Source organism: Kryptolebias marmoratus, linkage group LG3, assembly GCF_001649575.2.
Source record: "Kryptolebias marmoratus isolate JLee-2015 linkage group LG3, ASM164957v2, whole genome shotgun sequence".
Lineage (NCBI taxonomy): Eukaryota > Metazoa > Chordata > Actinopteri > Cyprinodontiformes > Rivulidae > Kryptolebias > Kryptolebias marmoratus.
The window spans coordinates 7025705-7042171 of NC_051432.1; the positions used below are offsets into that span (position 1 = coordinate 7025705).

At 42.1% G+C, this 16467-nt stretch overlaps 2 protein-coding genes across 5 annotated transcripts in view; one reads left to right on the top strand and one right to left on the bottom strand.

Moving 5' to 3' along the window:
- The window catches only part of ecpas (Ecm29 proteasome adaptor and scaffold), a 22520-nt gene extending 21642 nt beyond the window's left edge, over positions 1-878 (bottom strand). The window contains exon 1 of one of the 2 annotated variants that reach the window (XM_017425758.3): positions 359-835. In XM_017425758.3, coding sequence (XP_017281247.1) covers positions 359-386 — 28 coding nt within the window. In that variant the 5' untranslated portion in view covers positions 387-835. Of the gene's footprint in view, positions 1-358; positions 836-856 lie in introns of those variants that run through there. The other variant, XM_017425759.3, reaches the window with a different exon arrangement.
- Positions 879-2908: 2030 nt separating this feature from the next.
- kdm4c (lysine (K)-specific demethylase 4C) overlaps positions 2909-16467 on the top strand; it is a 34419-nt gene continuing 20860 nt past the window's right edge. The window contains exons 1-12 of one of the 3 annotated variants that reach the window (XM_017425760.3): positions 2909-3034; positions 5064-5230; positions 5458-5633; positions 5946-6060; positions 6903-7096; positions 10603-10652; positions 11724-11827; positions 12036-12173; positions 12391-12584; positions 12857-13086; positions 13233-15151; positions 15249-15360. In XM_017425760.3, coding sequence (XP_017281249.1) covers positions 5087-5230; positions 5458-5633; positions 5946-6060; positions 6903-7096; positions 10603-10652; positions 11724-11827; positions 12036-12173; positions 12391-12584; positions 12857-13086; positions 13233-15151; positions 15249-15360 — 3376 coding nt within the window. In that variant the 5' untranslated portion in view covers positions 2909-3034; positions 5064-5086. Of the gene's footprint in view, positions 3035-3406; positions 3535-5063; positions 5231-5457; positions 5634-5945; positions 6061-6902; positions 7097-10602; positions 10653-11723; positions 11828-12035; positions 12174-12390; positions 12585-12856; positions 13087-13232; positions 15152-15248; positions 15361-16467 lie in introns of those variants that run through there. The other 2 variants (XM_025007943.2, XM_017425761.3) reach the window with 2 other exon arrangements.

Consider the following 16467-nt stretch of genomic DNA (forward strand, 5'->3'; position numbering starts at 1 on the left):
TTGAGTTAATTAGCTGATTAGAGTGTGGTACCAGGTGCCATCAATTTTGAACCTTTTCACAAGATTCTAATTTTCTGATATGATGAATTTGAGATTTTCATTTGTTGTCATTTGTAATCATCAAAATTAAACGAAATAAACATTTGAAATATACGAGTTTGTATGTAATGTATGAATATAATATACAAGTTTCACTTTTTAAATGGAATTACTGAAATCAATCTACTTTTTCATGATATTCTAATTTTATGACCAGCACCTGTATTCTGCCATATACGTGGCTCAGCTGCTGGGGGACACACGGTGTACAGCAACCGTGTACGACCTTCAGCTCCGTGAAGACAAAGAATAAACCTACCAAGTTCATTCAGTCTCAGGTGCTGCATGTCGCTCCAGTTTGGCTGATGAGCTCAACCTTGTGTCTCCTCCTTGGCTTTAGCTCACCGAGCAGCTAACAGGACTGTTCACGCATTTAATTAAACCTGCACCGGTGCCTTTCCAGAACCGGTGACGCCACGTCGAACTAGCCCCACGTGTCCCGGGTGCCCACGTCGCGAATTTCCAATTGAAAGGTTTGGTGAATGTAAAGAAATGGGCAGCCAGCGGCGACAGTTTCATTTAGAGCATGACTGGGCAAACGGCCTCCTGACGTTAGCCTTCCAGCTAGCTGAGCAGCGGGGCTAAGCGCACCACCACCACCCCAGTTTTTAAACTAGTTACAGCTCCGTGGTCGCTCCGCTCACACCTCAGACGGCAGGGCGGGAGAAAAGCAATGCTGCGTTCGTGTCTGGTGAGACCACCGGCGTGGCGTTTAAGAAAAACACAGAAACAGTCGGCGACAGAGAAAGAAACTTACTGAGTTCATCCTGGGCAGCCATGTTTGCAGCGGGACATCAGCGACCCTCCCAGTTCACACGGCGTCACTGCAGCTCTCCGCTGCCACTCCTCAACCGAGTCAGTGATCCAAAAAAACAAACAAAAAAAAAAACAGCGAAATTTAATGAACCAAGTCAAAGAGTAAACCAGCTCACCCAGCCAATCAAATGTCCACCACGACACCTGACGTCTGAACTCCGAATGCAACTACAACCTGTAAATTAAAAGCACCATCATTGTCTTTCTGTCGAGTTTATTTTTTTATTTTACTCAAAGCCTCTACTATCAAAAACCCATTTCTGTCCCTTCACACACTAAAGAAAATGTGTCCAGAGCCACAAAAAAGTGATAGAGTTGTGATCATCAACTGGTGGCTCACGGGCCACTCCCGGCCTGCCGGAGTGATGGTGGGGGTCGTTTTAGCCCACTGGGGGTGGTGATCCCTGCGCTACAGGCTTGAAACAAGTGGTGCATTCCAGTAGTTCTGGGAAATGGAAATATCCAAATTCCTAGTCGTGAATTTTAACAGGAACGTCCCTTCCGAACTCAGAAATTGTCATTTTAGGGCGCATTCCTACCAGCCCTGTTTAGTCCGCTTTAATCGAACTCCAGTTCGTTTCCCTAGAAAGTCCGGTTTGTTTGGGGAGGTGTGAACATGCAATCAAACTCTAATGTGGACCAAAAAAGCGAAGTCTGGTCCGCCTAAAAACATCGGTCTCAGTTCAGTTGAAGTGAACTCTGGCGCGGTTTGAATGCATATGTGAACACAAGCGGACCAGAGACCGCTCCAAAAGCAGGAAGTGGACTATAGAGCAGGGCCTTCTGGGTAAATACAACCAAAACAAACACATGGTTCTACCACTAGCAGGAGAAATGGCTCGTGGTTCGTTTGGCACATGTACCACAGACAATACAGAAATCTTAAAATGGCAAAAAATTTGATGCCACTCCATTTTTCTTTACTTTTTCTAGAACAAGGAAGTTGCATTCAGTGTCTTCTTCAGAGGTTTTTGTGTCTTTTCCTTCAGTAGTTCTTGGTGCAGCGCCACCGCAGGCGAGGAGGGTATCAGGTTGCTCAAAGGTTTTGGCTCGATTGACTCAGTGCAGTGTGAATGAGAACCGCAGCAGCTGAAAATGGAACAAATGTTGCAGTTTTGGTCCCTAATCAAACCGAGTGTACCGGACTATCAGGTGTGAACACAGCCTAAGACCTGCCATAGCCCCCTGGTCCATTATACCCACCCTCACCGTCAAAGCAAATCCAAATAACAGAAATCTGCTTCTACTTTTTGCTTTTTAGTTTCTCTTTCTTACATGTTTATGTAGTGTACGCAGTAGTTGTTTGTGGTCATTTTGTACATTCCTAAAAGTGAAACAGAAACTGAAATAAAAAAAATATATCATACAGTTTTTATTAACAAAAACAACCAACCAAAAAACAATTGAAAGCCATACTGTTTTTTTGGTTTAAAACATTTTAAACATTTTCTCTGTCAGCGTAAAGATACTACAATACACAGGAGTGACCAGTGCATACTTTTGTTGCAGTTTTTAAATGTTAGTTTTGTGAGTACTTAATTGACTTAGCAGATAGATAGATAGATAGATAGATAGATAGATAGATAGATAGATAGATAGATAGATAGATAGATAGATAGATAGATAGATAGATAGATAAAAGTTTGATGAGTTACCACTTTTTTTTAGGTATTTACTTTGCATTTTGTGTGCACCGGAAATTATTTGTAGTTGTTTTAATTTGTTCACTTCACTAAAATTCATAGTAAGATAAAGGAGGTAGAGAGTTGGCAAATTTATTTTTAAAAACCCATCAAGATAAAAACACATTGAGGTTTATCTGAAAAGTTCTTTATCTCTGCCTGTACAGATCACCTGTTTCCCCCGCATGTGCGGCTGCATTTTTATGAACATCCACGGAGGCGTTTCAACTCTTGGGCTCTCCAGCTGATTCGCAGATCTCCAAGCATATGGATGGGTGTGCCGCACGGCGGCCATGACCACAGCTGACGCACAGATACTGTAGGACGCAGCCCCCTCTCGCAGGCACGAAGCAGCAGCGGCAGCTGTCATGTGAATCAGCTGGGTGAACAAGGAAGGAGATAAACAACAACACGATTCCGTCTTTTCAAATAAAAAGGTAATATTTTGCGAACCTGCGTGGAAAAGACGCGCGACATAGTGGAGGAACTAATGCATGGTGGGTAGGTTTGTATAAGCGTATTAGGAAGCGGGCTGCGTTTCGTGACTGCTGTGCACAAATCCCGAAGCTACAGCAGCTAACCATTAGCCGCTCCATAAACACATAAATTAGCACGCTGTAATGTGCCGGTCTCGCGCAGCTCGTCTTGTCCTTGTTCATTTGTTTGTTGCAAAACGTGCAAGCTATTTCTTAAACTATCAGAAGAGACCAAATGTATTTAACTAGGCGAAGTCTCGCGGAGATAAGCTGCGGGCCTGCGAGCAGCCACCTTGCGAGGGGGGCATTTAAACTCTATTCACTCGTGCAGTAACAAGTTAGCTCACGTAGCTAGATTAGTTATAAATGCTTTCCCTTTTCCGGCTGCTCCCACTAAACAGGCGAACCAGGTTGGAAGAGCTCAAATGAAGTTCAAGCTAAACGAGCCCACCGCTTAAATGGTAAGGAAGCCGAACTGGCAAGCAGCGCTGTTTGTTCAGCCATTACTCGGCATCATAACAGAACGTAGGCTAGCTGGCTAGCTTCCGCTGGTAGACAACAAAGCTGACCAGGACGCTAAAGCTAATATTACGAGTCAAAGTGCGCTTCAGCACAGATTTATCTTCGTCTGGACGTTAACCCGATTTGGTTCGGCTTCATAAAAGCTGAATTTGCCACAAAAAGATTATACAAGGGTCAAACATTTTCTGTTATCCTCAGACAAAAGAGTAAAACTTAAACTGTATGTGTTTTTATATTTCTTTTTGCATGTTTCTTTTTTTTTTCAAACTTCTCGGTGTGTAGCTTGTCTGTCGCGGAGTCGGGTTTGAGTGGACAGTAGCGTGGGTCTCAGTGGAGGCGAAAATAAAAGGCGATCGATATAAGGAAATGTTTTCAAGCCACACGGGTCGATGTGGTCCTTTGTGTGCGGGCACAGTAAAGTCAGAGTTGGGAGTGGGATGGGTGGATGGGACCAAAAAAAAAAAAAACCCTGGAAAGGGCATCAGCAGGTTGTAAAGAATCAAAACAACATTTGTTCAATCTCTACCGCCATCTAGTGGCGGTTTCATGAACCGACTGTCCCACAGGTTAAAGCCAAGGAAAACGTTAAAACAATCAGTAACAGTTAAACCAATATAAAGAGTAATAGTGTAACTCAGTCAAGGTGAGTGATGAGTGATAAAAGGTTAAATTATAGTAGATTAGCAGAAGTTAAACATTTAAATGATGATACATAAGTCCGAGAAAGCTGTTATTGTCACTAAGGATTTAACTTTGTCCAGGCTTAAATAGAAATGAGAAAATACCAAACACAAGGCATTAATCTAAACGTGAATCTGTCAGAAACTGGAACGGAACGACAACAACAACAATTAATGATATGCTGTCATGAAAATGGTATGGGATTGATATGGGTGTAAAATAACCAGAAAAAAATAAATAAATAAACAACATCCAAATTCCGCTTTTATCCACTTGTTTAGTTCCATGTAGACAGCAACAAAACCTTTTTTTTTAAAGAATGAATTATCACTCCTAGAAATAAAATTAATTAAATTATTTCTGAATAAAATTACTTTAGTAATGGTAATCAGAAGCAAACAAAAACAAAACCATGAATAAATAAATGCTAGTTTCTAATGTTTTTAGTCTAACGTTTAGTATGTTTTTATTGAAAAATACAAACATTGCTTTTAAGTCATTTAACAAAAAGCCTCATAAATAATTATATTATCTTTATTCATTTATGACTACATTTTTTATCTACTTGTAACAGTTAAAGATAATAAAATACTTTTTTAGCAATCATTTTAAAAGTTATTTTGATTTAGTAGATTTTCTCCATTTGGTGTTTCCCGGCACCCGACTTTAGAAACCATTCCTCCTTGGGGTTCACGAACGGAATCAGCCAAGTGAAGAATCTGAAATCAAAGATAGAAACCAGTTGATTTCAGGGTGTAAGTGAAACTTTCTGCCTTTTCCCCTCCAGGTTACAGCTGCTGAGGTGGCAGGATGGCGGGGGCAGAGGTGTACACCCCTGCAAACCCCACCTGCAAGATTATGACCTTCAGGCCCACGATGGACGAGTTTAAAGACTTCAACCAGTACCTGGTTTACATGGAGTCTCAGGGGGCACACCGCGCAGGGTTGGCCAAGGTAGGCTGTGATTCAGTCTCAACTTAGAGAACGTTTCAGCCATGATGCAGTTTGCTTCAGTGATGAATCAGAGCAATCATCACTTGTGCTAATTTTGAATTATTTTGGTTTTAGCTGAAAGAAAGGAAAGCTGAAATATTGCTGATTGGAGTTTTATTTCAGTCCAAAGCAACAAGTTCCCGTTTCATTTTCAATAATGAATCTTTACTTCTTTCTTTGCTCCTCAGGTCATCCCTCCTAAAGGCTGGAAGCCCCGTCGTACCTACGACGACATAGACGATTTGATGATCGACGCTCCCATTCAGCAGATGGTGGCCGGCCAATCAGGGCTCTTCACTCAGTACAACATCCAGAAGAAGCCACTCAGCGTTCAGGAGTTCAGGCGATTAGCCAACAGTGACATGTGAGCATTATGACACTTCTGGTCTTGTATTAAATCGAATTGTGTGGAGGGATAGTTCTCACGGTCTGACAAACGTCATCTTTGAAGCTTGTTTCATACAACAAAATGATCAGTTATTGGGCAAATTTAACTTAGATTACATAACACTCCCTTTAAATCAAACATTTGTAGAAATGCTGAGCAGCAGTGTGTTTTTACAATGTAAAATGTTACTATTTAAATATTTAAAAAAAAATCAAACTTCCTTGTGCAAGTTTGTAGATGCTCGTTTTTCCAAACTATATAGATTTTTTTTGTGTTTTGTCCTCACAGGTACTGTACACCTCGTTACCTGAATTATGAAGATCTGGAGAGGAAATACTGGAAGAATCTGACTTTTGTGTCTCCCATTTATGGTGCAGACGTCAGTGGCAGCCTCTATGATGAGGTAGGACGTTTGTTTTATCTCCGTGGCTCAGTTTCTCTTCCTTTATTTGTATAGATGTTAGTCATTCTCTGTGTGGTCAGCATTTGCTGTCAGGGTTCCTTTTTGTGAGTTAGTTTGTTCTTAAATTATATCTATAAAAAGCTGACATTATTGCACACAAGCCGCAGTTAGTTTTAGGCTGGAAACACAATGAGAACGCCGCGGCGTGGCGAGTCACTGGAAGGGCTGACGCCACTGAGGCATTTAGGACGCATCAAGCCGAGGCGCACTGTAACAACATGGATCAGGTTTAAAATTTTCGCTTAACAATTTTTCCTCTTTTTCACCAGAATAGTCTGTTAGCAAGATTATTTAAAAACTATTGAGCTAATGTTGGGGTTGTCACAAGAAGAAGTGGGTAAGTTTTCGTGGTGATCTGGATTGTACAATTATTATTATTTTGTTTAATGACCTTAGTGCCTCTGTGGAGGTTTGTGCTACAACTGAACAAGAGAAGAACGGTCAAAATAAAAAAAGCTTAGAGCTCCCAGATATCCAAGTGGGAGGAGTACACATAAAAATGTTTCTTTTCAGGAACAGGGGTGTTTGAAAATAGAACAGTGCTGCAGCATAGAGTGTAAAGGGTATTTTCTTTGTTATAAAGTTTTATAAAGTTGTTCTTGTAAAGGGGCTTGGCAGATTGTATATGTAGTTTAAAACTAACCCTATACAGCTGTGGCCTAATTTAAAGAGAGGCAAAGTGGCCGTATTTCCTCTCTTGGCTCTGCTTGCTTGTTCACTGTTTTCTAAAAAAACACTGTAGTTTGTTGCAACGGTCAAGCCCCCTGCTCATAATTTTCCAGGATGTGGAGGAATGGAACATCGGCCACCTGAACTCCATCCTGGATGTGATCGAGGAGGACTGTGGCGTTTCCATTCAGGGGGTCAACACTCCGTATCTCTACTTTGGGATGTGGAAGACCACCTTCTCCTGGCACACGGAGGATATGGACTTGTACAGCATCAACTACCTTCATTTTGGAGAGCCCAAGTCCTGGTGAGTGTGGGACAGTGTTTTCTGTACAGGGCCGAATGCATCAAGACATAAACAACAAGTACAAAGTTACATCAACTAGAGTAGAACTGATAACAAAATCTGGGATTTCTGTTTAATTAACTGTATTTGTTAATCCCAGGGGCATTACCTCTATTATATGCTAGAGAGTGCTCGTTGCTATGGATACCTTTTTATTTCTACAGCTCATTGCAATTAATCACAGCTCATTAGACTTACTGGAAGTCATATATCTGAGGGATATTTGACTGTATAGAATTAAATGTTAATGGTAATTTAGCTTTAACAACACAGGTTTCATATTAAACAGTAGTTTAAGAAATATAATTTAAACACAGCTGTGTAAGTTGAATGTTTCAGGATACTGCATCCACATGTTAGTGTCTTGTTAAGAGTAAATATATAAACTTGAGTTTGGAGCGGTCAGCTGTCTGCATTTGCAGATGCGGCTCTTCTATTCCAAAAAGAAAAAAAAAACAAAAAACACTTTCACACATTAATCAACAAACCTCTGTGTGCAATCACACCAGTAAAGCTGTTATGTTTGTGCCTGTCCAGATCGAATTTTGACACCTTCTTTGCCGTCCCCGTGCGTCTGTCGTTCAGCCTGCTGTGATTATGTGCTGATCATTTACGTTTTAAAGCCTGTAATAACAAAATTACCACATAGACGACCCTCATGAGAAGGGTTTATTTGTACCTGCGAAAGATTTATGGTGAGAGAATATACACGCAGTTGAACTTATGGTTTGTGGTGTGACATAACTGCAGACGTGCAGAAGAACAACAGAACCTGAACGTTTTACATACAGAGGGCCTAACGGTTGTCTTGCAGTGGGCCTTTTTTTTCCCCGGGACTAAGAATCCATCCTTAACGACCTCCGATCTTGACCAAAACCAAAGATTTTTTTTTTAAATTCTAAATGACTTGTGGTTTCATGTTTTATTCAACCTAAAAGTAAGGAGGAGGAATAGAACCTGTCAATTAGCAGAGTCCTAAATGCTTGTTGAAATAAATAAATAAAAAGATAGAAGGCAGCTGCAGGAATTGGCCTGCCTGTCCTTAGAGGAAGCATGTATGAGGATGTGTTATTCTCCCAGGGTCCAAGCAGGTGGTTTGATTTCTTTATCTTTGTCGTCTCTACAGCAGATCAAAGAAAACTGTATTTTAACTGAAGGCTAATGTTGAACCAACCATTAGTTGTGAAACCTGCAAAGCTGATGACTATTAGTTGTGTTCCTACGATTACCACTACAATTCTTTTGCTTATTCTCTACCTCAGTATGTCTTCAGACATGAAAGTTTGACATTTTTGGCAACAACTGGAGCGTTGCTGCCTATCAGTCTGGGACGAGATACAGACCATTTCCAAATAATTTGGAGTTCATCATTCTACGGCGAGAAAGAGTATTTAAAAGTGAACAGTCCTTTAGAACAGCTACCAATCATCTCAGGAGTGGACGTCCCAGCAAATTCACTCCAGGGTCAAATTGCAAAAAAACAAGATACCCATCTCAGAATCTACAGGCCTTTGAAACAAGCCATACTTATTTGGACTTTTTCTAATTGTACTGTCATGAACTTTAACCATTAATCTGATAACAAAGTGTTGGTAGGAGAAGGCCTCTTCTCTCTGTAAACCTAAATTGTGCTGCAAAGTTTCATCCAAATGAACCACAAACTTTCTAGTACAGCGTCCTTTAGACAGATGAGACCAAAGTAGAGCTGTTTGGCCATAAAGCACAGCTCCTTGTTTGGCGAAAAACCAAACAATATATCAGCACTAACATCTCAGGCCAGCTGTCGAGCACGGTGGTGGAGGGATGATAATTTGGACTTGTTTGGAGTCAAATGTGAGGTTCATTTATAAAGCTTGGCTGGTGCTGGGTCATCATGCAACAGGACAGTGATCCTAAACACAGTGGCAAATCTACAGAATAAAATCTGAATAAAATTAGGAAGTAAGTGTTGCAGTGGTTCTGTCAAAGTCCAGACCTCAGCTTGACTGAAATGGGACCTTAAGAGAGCTGTGCAGAAGCCAGTTCCTGCAAACCTCAATGAACTGAAGCAACATTGTAAAGCAGAGTGAGCCAGAGTTCCTTCACAACCACATGAGAAACTGATGAACCTACAGAAAACCACTACTTCAAGTTATTGTTGCTAAAGGTGGTTCTCAAGCTTTTGAATCCCGAGGTAAACTTAGTTTTTCCGCGCTCAGCGTTTCCATTTGGTTTTATTCTTGTTTAATAAATAATGACGTGGTGGAATCTAATGTGTGTTTTTGTTCATGTGAGATTAGACTTGAATAATTTTAGAACCTGATAAAGACCAGATCATTTTTATTCTGTCCTGATATGCAAAGCCCTAGAATTGAAAGTGGGTGAGCTATCTTTTTTCTTTTTCTTTTTCCCATGACTGTAGTACAATAATAAAGTCAGTCACAGAATGTGTGTTGCCTTGCCTGGAGGTTAGGAATGAAGTGAAGTAAAAGCAGAGGTAGAAAAATGCAGGTTGATCAAAACGGAGCACACTTTTTATTTCTTTGTCAGTGTGGCTTGCCCCATTTCCTTCTCCTGCCCCGGGGGTAGTTTTGCTCATTAGAGCAGCGAACCCTGCAACCCCCACAGGGATCAGTGTCACAGCCAGACAACGACACACACACACTCACAAAAAGCAGCCTCGTGTGCCAAGTACCCACACACGAGCGTATCCTTATCGTCTGCTGCACACACACACACACACACACACACACACACACACTGATGAGCTCCCTTTCATCCTGCTGCTTTTTCCAACATTTCATCTCAGGAGGGGAGCAGCTTAAAGACGCCCGTCTTCCTCAGCCTCCCCCCCAAACACGCTCCCTCCGACTCCCCGCTTCACCTCTGCCAGAGGTGGCGTCCCCCCCCCCCTCTCACCGAGTCTCTCAGTGGTGTGTTAAGCTGACAGGTGATATGATGATAGAAACGCCACAGACCTGAGGGCGGATGGAGCTCGTCGAATGGAATGCATCGTCAAACCTTGAGGGATTTCTGTCTCGCTCCCCGAGTTTCTTGCCGAGAACTTTAGGAATAGATTTTAAATTTAAATTGCATCAGCAGTGGTGCACATGAAGATGCAGAAATCCAACCCTTATGTACCTTTAATCTGAACTCGGTGGCAATCAGTGTTGGATTATTATGTCCCTTTTGTCTACATTTGGATATTTTACGGTAACATTTTAGGAAGTTTTACGTTTTTAATTGCCGCCGTCTGCTTCGAAACATAGTCGTCAGATTACAGCGTTTAGATTTGACAGGAAACTGATTGAATGATTTGATATTAACGGTGCAGCGTGTTGGAGGATGTTAATGTGCCCTCTCGCCAACATGCATTCATCCACCACTTGATGGCAGTCTTGAATTGTGTTCTCTTAAAGCTGAGGGAATTGCTAAAAGCAGAATTTCACAGACACAGTCAGGAATAACTCCGTCTCCATCTCCAACAGGTATGCCATCCCCCCGGAGCACGGGAAAAGACTGGAGCGTTTGGCAACAGGTAAAAGAATCACTGAAACTCATTGTATCTCCGGCTCCAATCAGCAGGGTTACTATAATTATAGAGGCATGCTGTCCGCAGAAAAGCAATGAAGGGACATTCGTGGTGGACGTTTCTGGCTCTGAACTTGACAGAAACTGTTCCTTTTAGAGGTGGTAACCTTTTTAAAGATCTATATTTTCTATTAAATGCAGACATTAGATCTAACCTTGAAATGCTGATGCTTTGTAAACTTGAGAACAACAAATATAAAATTAGTGCCAACAAAATAAAAGTGCATTTTCTTTTTTTATTTTTCATTTATTGGTAGAGGGTCTTACATCAGCAGTTACATTTATTCACCCATATGGAAACACTCAAATGAATCTAAAAACTAGCTAAATAAACATTTTTTGATAAAAGCAATTGGATCCTCTTGTTTTTGGTGTGATTGTGTAATCCAAAGTTGACAGTGATGTAACGATATATAAATTAGAGTTTGCACGATCCACTAGGAGATTTTGGGGATTGGAGTTGTTTTAAGATGGCGGCTGTCCACGTTAGTCCTGGTTCTGCTTGTATTAGCTGTTAGCTCAGCAGTCCAGCAGAATTAACTCTGTTTTTTTCAAACTAACGGCCTTAAAATGGTTAGCTACAACAGGTACACTATTAATTATAATGTTATTTCATAACTTTTCCAAAAAACCCGACTTTAAAAACTCTGTATAGCACCACATTTACAAACTGCATCGTTTAATTTCCAGTTTGAGTTTCAGTTTAGATCCTTTTTTTTTTTTTTTGTTAACATCGCCTTTTAAGATGACTTTTACTTCACGAGGTCAAAAAGAGTGTTGATGATGATGGATGTTGCTTTCATATTTTCATACAAGCCTCTAATGTTCATCTGTCAGCTATTTTTTTTTTTTTTTTTTACGTCTTGGTCCTTGAAAATGTTAATTCTGGCCGCTATTATCATCACTTGTCATCTTCCTGCCACTAATGAAGGACTTCCAGTAATGTGTTACATGTAACAAAGTTTTTAGGACTCGTTATTTCTCCCTGACAAACTCTGTGTGTGTTTCCCTCTCTCAGGTTTTTTCCCCAACAGCTTCAAGAGCTGTGAGGCTTTCCTTCGTCACAAGATGACTCTAATCTCCCCTTCCATCCTGAAGAAGTATGGCATTCCCTTTGATAAGGTACAATCTCAACTCAATCGATACGTATTTGGTTCTTTCAGCTCGTGCTTTACCTTCAAACGCTGTGAAAACCCATTTTTTGCTGAAGCTGAAACAAGTTGTTGTTTTCTGCAGAATTGTTTTAGTGTGTTTGCTTATTTATTGACCATGAAAATTGTTCTCACTTCAAACCACTCTCCGTCCCACCTCCTTGTGACTAAATTGTCAGATTACGCAAGAAGCTGGCGAGTTCATGATCACCTTCCCGTACGGTTACCATGCCGGGTTCAATCATGGGTTTAACTGTGCAGAGTCCACCAACTTTGCCACAGTCCGTTGGATAGACTATGGCAAAGTGGCCACGCAGGTAACATGTCACTTAATCCGATCTGAACAGAAGTTTATGAAAAGAAATCTAATTTAAATATGATGAATTCACTTTAGATTGTTTTCACCAAGCATCAGGACAACTTGATGTTTCTTGAGCTTTAAAAAAAATCAAAATCTTATGTTTAAACAAGCAAGCTCTGTTTTTTTTGTTTTCACTTTAAAATGATTTTCCATCTTTCTCTTCTCACCTTTAGTGCACTTGTAGCAAGGACATGGTGAAGATCTCCATGGAGCCTTTCGTGAAGCGTTTTCAGCCTGACCGCTACGCTAACTGGATGCTGGGCAAAGATTCAACACTTCTTGACCACACCGTTCCCACTCCCAGTACGACACCGGAGCTGCAGAGTTGGCTGCACAGGCGCCGTAAAACCAAGTCTACTAATAAAGGGTACTGTGTTCGACTTCAAGCGTTGTTTGTTTTTCCTGTTTCTAAAGCTGCGTTGGAATGGAGATAGACAGAAGCCCGGAGCCAAACTATATATGTGTGTGTGTGTGGTGGGAAAAATGCAGCATTTGGATATGAATCTTGTTCTAAAAATCTGACTGATGGCTTTTAATTTATGTGGCCTGAAATATTTGGATGTAAAAAATCTACTAAATCACAGTATTTTTCTTATCTTTATGGGTGTTTGAGTGTTTATCATCTGTCTTCTTTCACAGCAGTAGTCATTCTCGAATGCGCTCCAAGCGCCTCAGGACCACAGAGGAGCCGGTTGGCCTGGATGGCAGCCTGGCGTTGAACAGCGGTAAGAGGAAAGGCATGGGCGCTCACTCGGGGTCCAAGGTGCGCAGGTCTGGAGTGGGGAAAACTTGCAAAGAGGTGGAGAAAGGGAAGAAGAAGGAAGCCGAGTCCAAGCACAACCAGGATTCAAACATTTCTCAGCTTTCAGGTAGGGCTGTTTGATGAAACTTTACCTCAAAAACTGTGTGATCAGAACAGTTGCCTTTTAAAGTGTTTTTTTAATTAAAATTATTCTTGCAAAGATGTTTAAAAACCCTTACGGTTGTGCTTAATCTATTTTTTTCACCTCGACAGGTCCTTGCAGACAGATGTGTGTGGTAAAGGTAAATCGCGTCGAGAGCAAAAGTTTGGCGGGTTCTAATACGGATACTTCCTGTAACTCCAGCTCCCCTGCTTCTCCGGGGGAGAATGAGCTAAAGGTATCCATCACCGACTCTCAGGACCCATCAAGGTCCGAGGTCTCAGAAAGGACTCCTGAAGGACTCGGGCAAAGTCCTGAGGCTACTCAGGGACACCCGGGAATTAATGAGTCCAGGTGTTGCTCGTCAGTGCCACAAGTCCTCAACTCATCCTCCCACACAGACACTTCTCCTGAGACCAAAATGAACTTGTGTCCCCCTGAATCTGGGGCTCAGGTATCAAGTTCCTCATCTCACAGCCTGACTCTGGACACTGACAGCAGTAAACACACAGGTACCATGAATTACACTAACGATACTGTTAAAACAGAGGAAATGGACGTTGTTGTCAATCCTAATCATATGAATTCACACTCCACCACTGAAGCACTTTATGATCTCAAGAGTGAACCAGCAGAGGGGGATAGCTACACATCAAGCAGCTCCCTTTCTTCCTCACAGCAGAGTGGCAGTGTAGGAACTGGCAGCAATGAAGAAAGTCTTATACCTCCTCTTTTACAAAGGAATACAGGGGACATGCCACAACTCACACCAGAGCCGACTGACAGGGTTGGGATTTGTCCTTTACCGCCCGTTCTAACCCAAGAGATGCCCTCCCTCACGCCCGCTGATGACGAGCTCACTGATCTTCCAAAGTCTGCATCATGCAGTCACCAGATTGCACCTGTGCTTCAGAGAGAGACACCAACTGGATCTCCGTCCTCGCAGGAAGCCAAAGAGGAAGAGGCGGCTGTACAGCTGCCAGCAGAACCTGGTGCAGTGTTACATGCCAACCACTGGCGTTTAGATCTTCCAGTTAACCGCGACGAGGCAGTGGCTTCTTGTTCAGAAGGAAACACGGCTCATTTACCTGCCAGTGATTTGCACAAAATAAAGTCTGGTGGTGTCCATGAAACGCTAATATCATCTGCGGTTGTTTCTGAAAAGGATTGGACAAAGCCAGAAAATTTCACTTGTGGGCCAAATGACGCCTCCCCCAGCCAGCCAGTTCATAGAACTGCACCTCAGAGAGAGCCACAGCCCGATTTATCAGATCTGAATGAAGATAACTGCAAAGACGCAGCTCCAAGACTGCTATCTGGTCCCACAAACAACAGTCCCGCAACCCCTGACTCTCCATTATGTTCCCAAAACAACAGTCACACAGCTTTACAACTCAACCATCACACTACACACTCTTCTTGCAATTATCCTTTCCAGAGTCCATACACAGAGCCCAAACCCTTCTCCAGTAGCATCTGGAAGAACTTCAGTTCCCAGGGTCCTGCGGTTGTCATCCAGAGTCTGCACCCAGAGCTTCCTTCGGACTTCTCCCACGATCCTCTGCCCTACACCATGTGGACTGAACCTCAATGCAAACAGGTCACGGACCTGGAAGACCCAGCAAAAGACCTTCATAGGTCCGAGAACCAGGAAGAGGCAGGCGGAGCTCCCACCTGGGCCCAACTGGAGCCCACCTCTCTCCTGACGGTTGGTGCTATTGAACCTCTGGGACTTTGTGACGATTACGACTTGCAAAGAGACGAAGTAGATGAGGCCGAATCCCTGTCGCTTAGCAGGGAGCTTGGCAGCCAAAGAGAAGCGTCGCCTATTAGGACAGAAGGGAGCGAACGCGATGGGGAGTCCGATATGGAAGAAGAGGAATCCGATGGGGAACATATGGAACAACAAAGACATGCAAAGGGACAGAGCAGTAGCGACTCATCAGAAGAAGAAGAAGAAGAAGAGGAAGAAGATGACGCCAATAAGTATGAGTGCGACGAGTCGTGTCTTGAACCTGGGGAGGTTTGTGCCGTGAGTGTTATTTACACACAATTATGTCGTGCAGATTTCAGATCTTCACAGCAGCGCTGAGTGTTTGACCTGTTCAAACTTTCCCTGTCTGTGCCAGTACCCCACTCTGTCCGCCAAGAGGACCACTAAGAGCTGGCGTCACCCACTCAGGAAACCCACCGCAAGAGCTGTGCCCACCGCTGTCAAACAACAGGCCGCCAGTGACGAGGGTGGGCTCATTCTCACAAACACACCCAAACACACACGGCCCATTTAAAGTTATTGTTATGGTTTGGCTTTAGAAAGACACTCAAACGGTGATGCGTGCACGTACTGTTGCTCGTTTCAACAGAAACCCCTGGGACATTTCCTGTTGTGGTCTGTGTTGCATGGTGGGTGGAACCAAGCCAGAAACCATAATCCTTTTTAGCTCTTTTGGTTAAATTGCAGTGATCCAAAATATAGCCACCATAAAGTTACTACTTTTTTTTTATTTTTTTCTTTCTTCTTTTTTTAGTTGTTTAAATTTAGGAGCTGAAAATAACAGAGGTTTTATGTCAAAGAGAGCTTATTGAGCCAAAACGTACATATTTCATTGTCATAACACTTAAAACTTGGCTAACAGGTTCAGTATTGTAGTACAACAGTATCATTAAAATTTGTGCTTTCCCAGAGTAAATCAATCTACTTTGCGGTTTCGTTTCTCCCCTCCTTATTTTTCAAATTATATAAAAACCCCACCATCAACAGCAATATAATATTCTGACGTCAATACATGCGCAAACACATAAACATTTAATTCTCTGGCCTACCACAGTTCAATGCCTTAGTGATAAATGACCTATTTGTTTTTATGGTTTTAATAACCCTAAAGAGAGGGGACCTCTTTAGCAACTACTAATGCACATAATCCCAACCCGCAGTCACATTTATCATCCTCATGGCTGTGAACTTTATTTCTGAGTGAGAAATGACAATCAAATGACCATGGCCTGTTTTGTTTTTTTGTTTTTACTGAGGGAGCTCAATTGTTTTGAGCACTTTTGTGCAAAGACAGACATCTAATAAGCCCAGGACCCGACTGGTGCCAGTCAAGAAAACAAAAAGCATCTTATTGGAAATCCAGTCTCTCAGTTATTTAATTGTGCGCTCAGTTTTGTAATCGGTGCTGTTGGATTTGCAAACTGTGTGCGCAGCTTTGTAAACAGACTTCATCCTGCTGAAGAGCCAAAAAGAAAAGAGCATTTTGAGTTTCGTGGAGTTGAATGGATTCTTACTGCCGTGATCAGTAGCTTTTAAACAAAGGGTTGTTATAGCTCAAGCTTTCCTTCAATCTT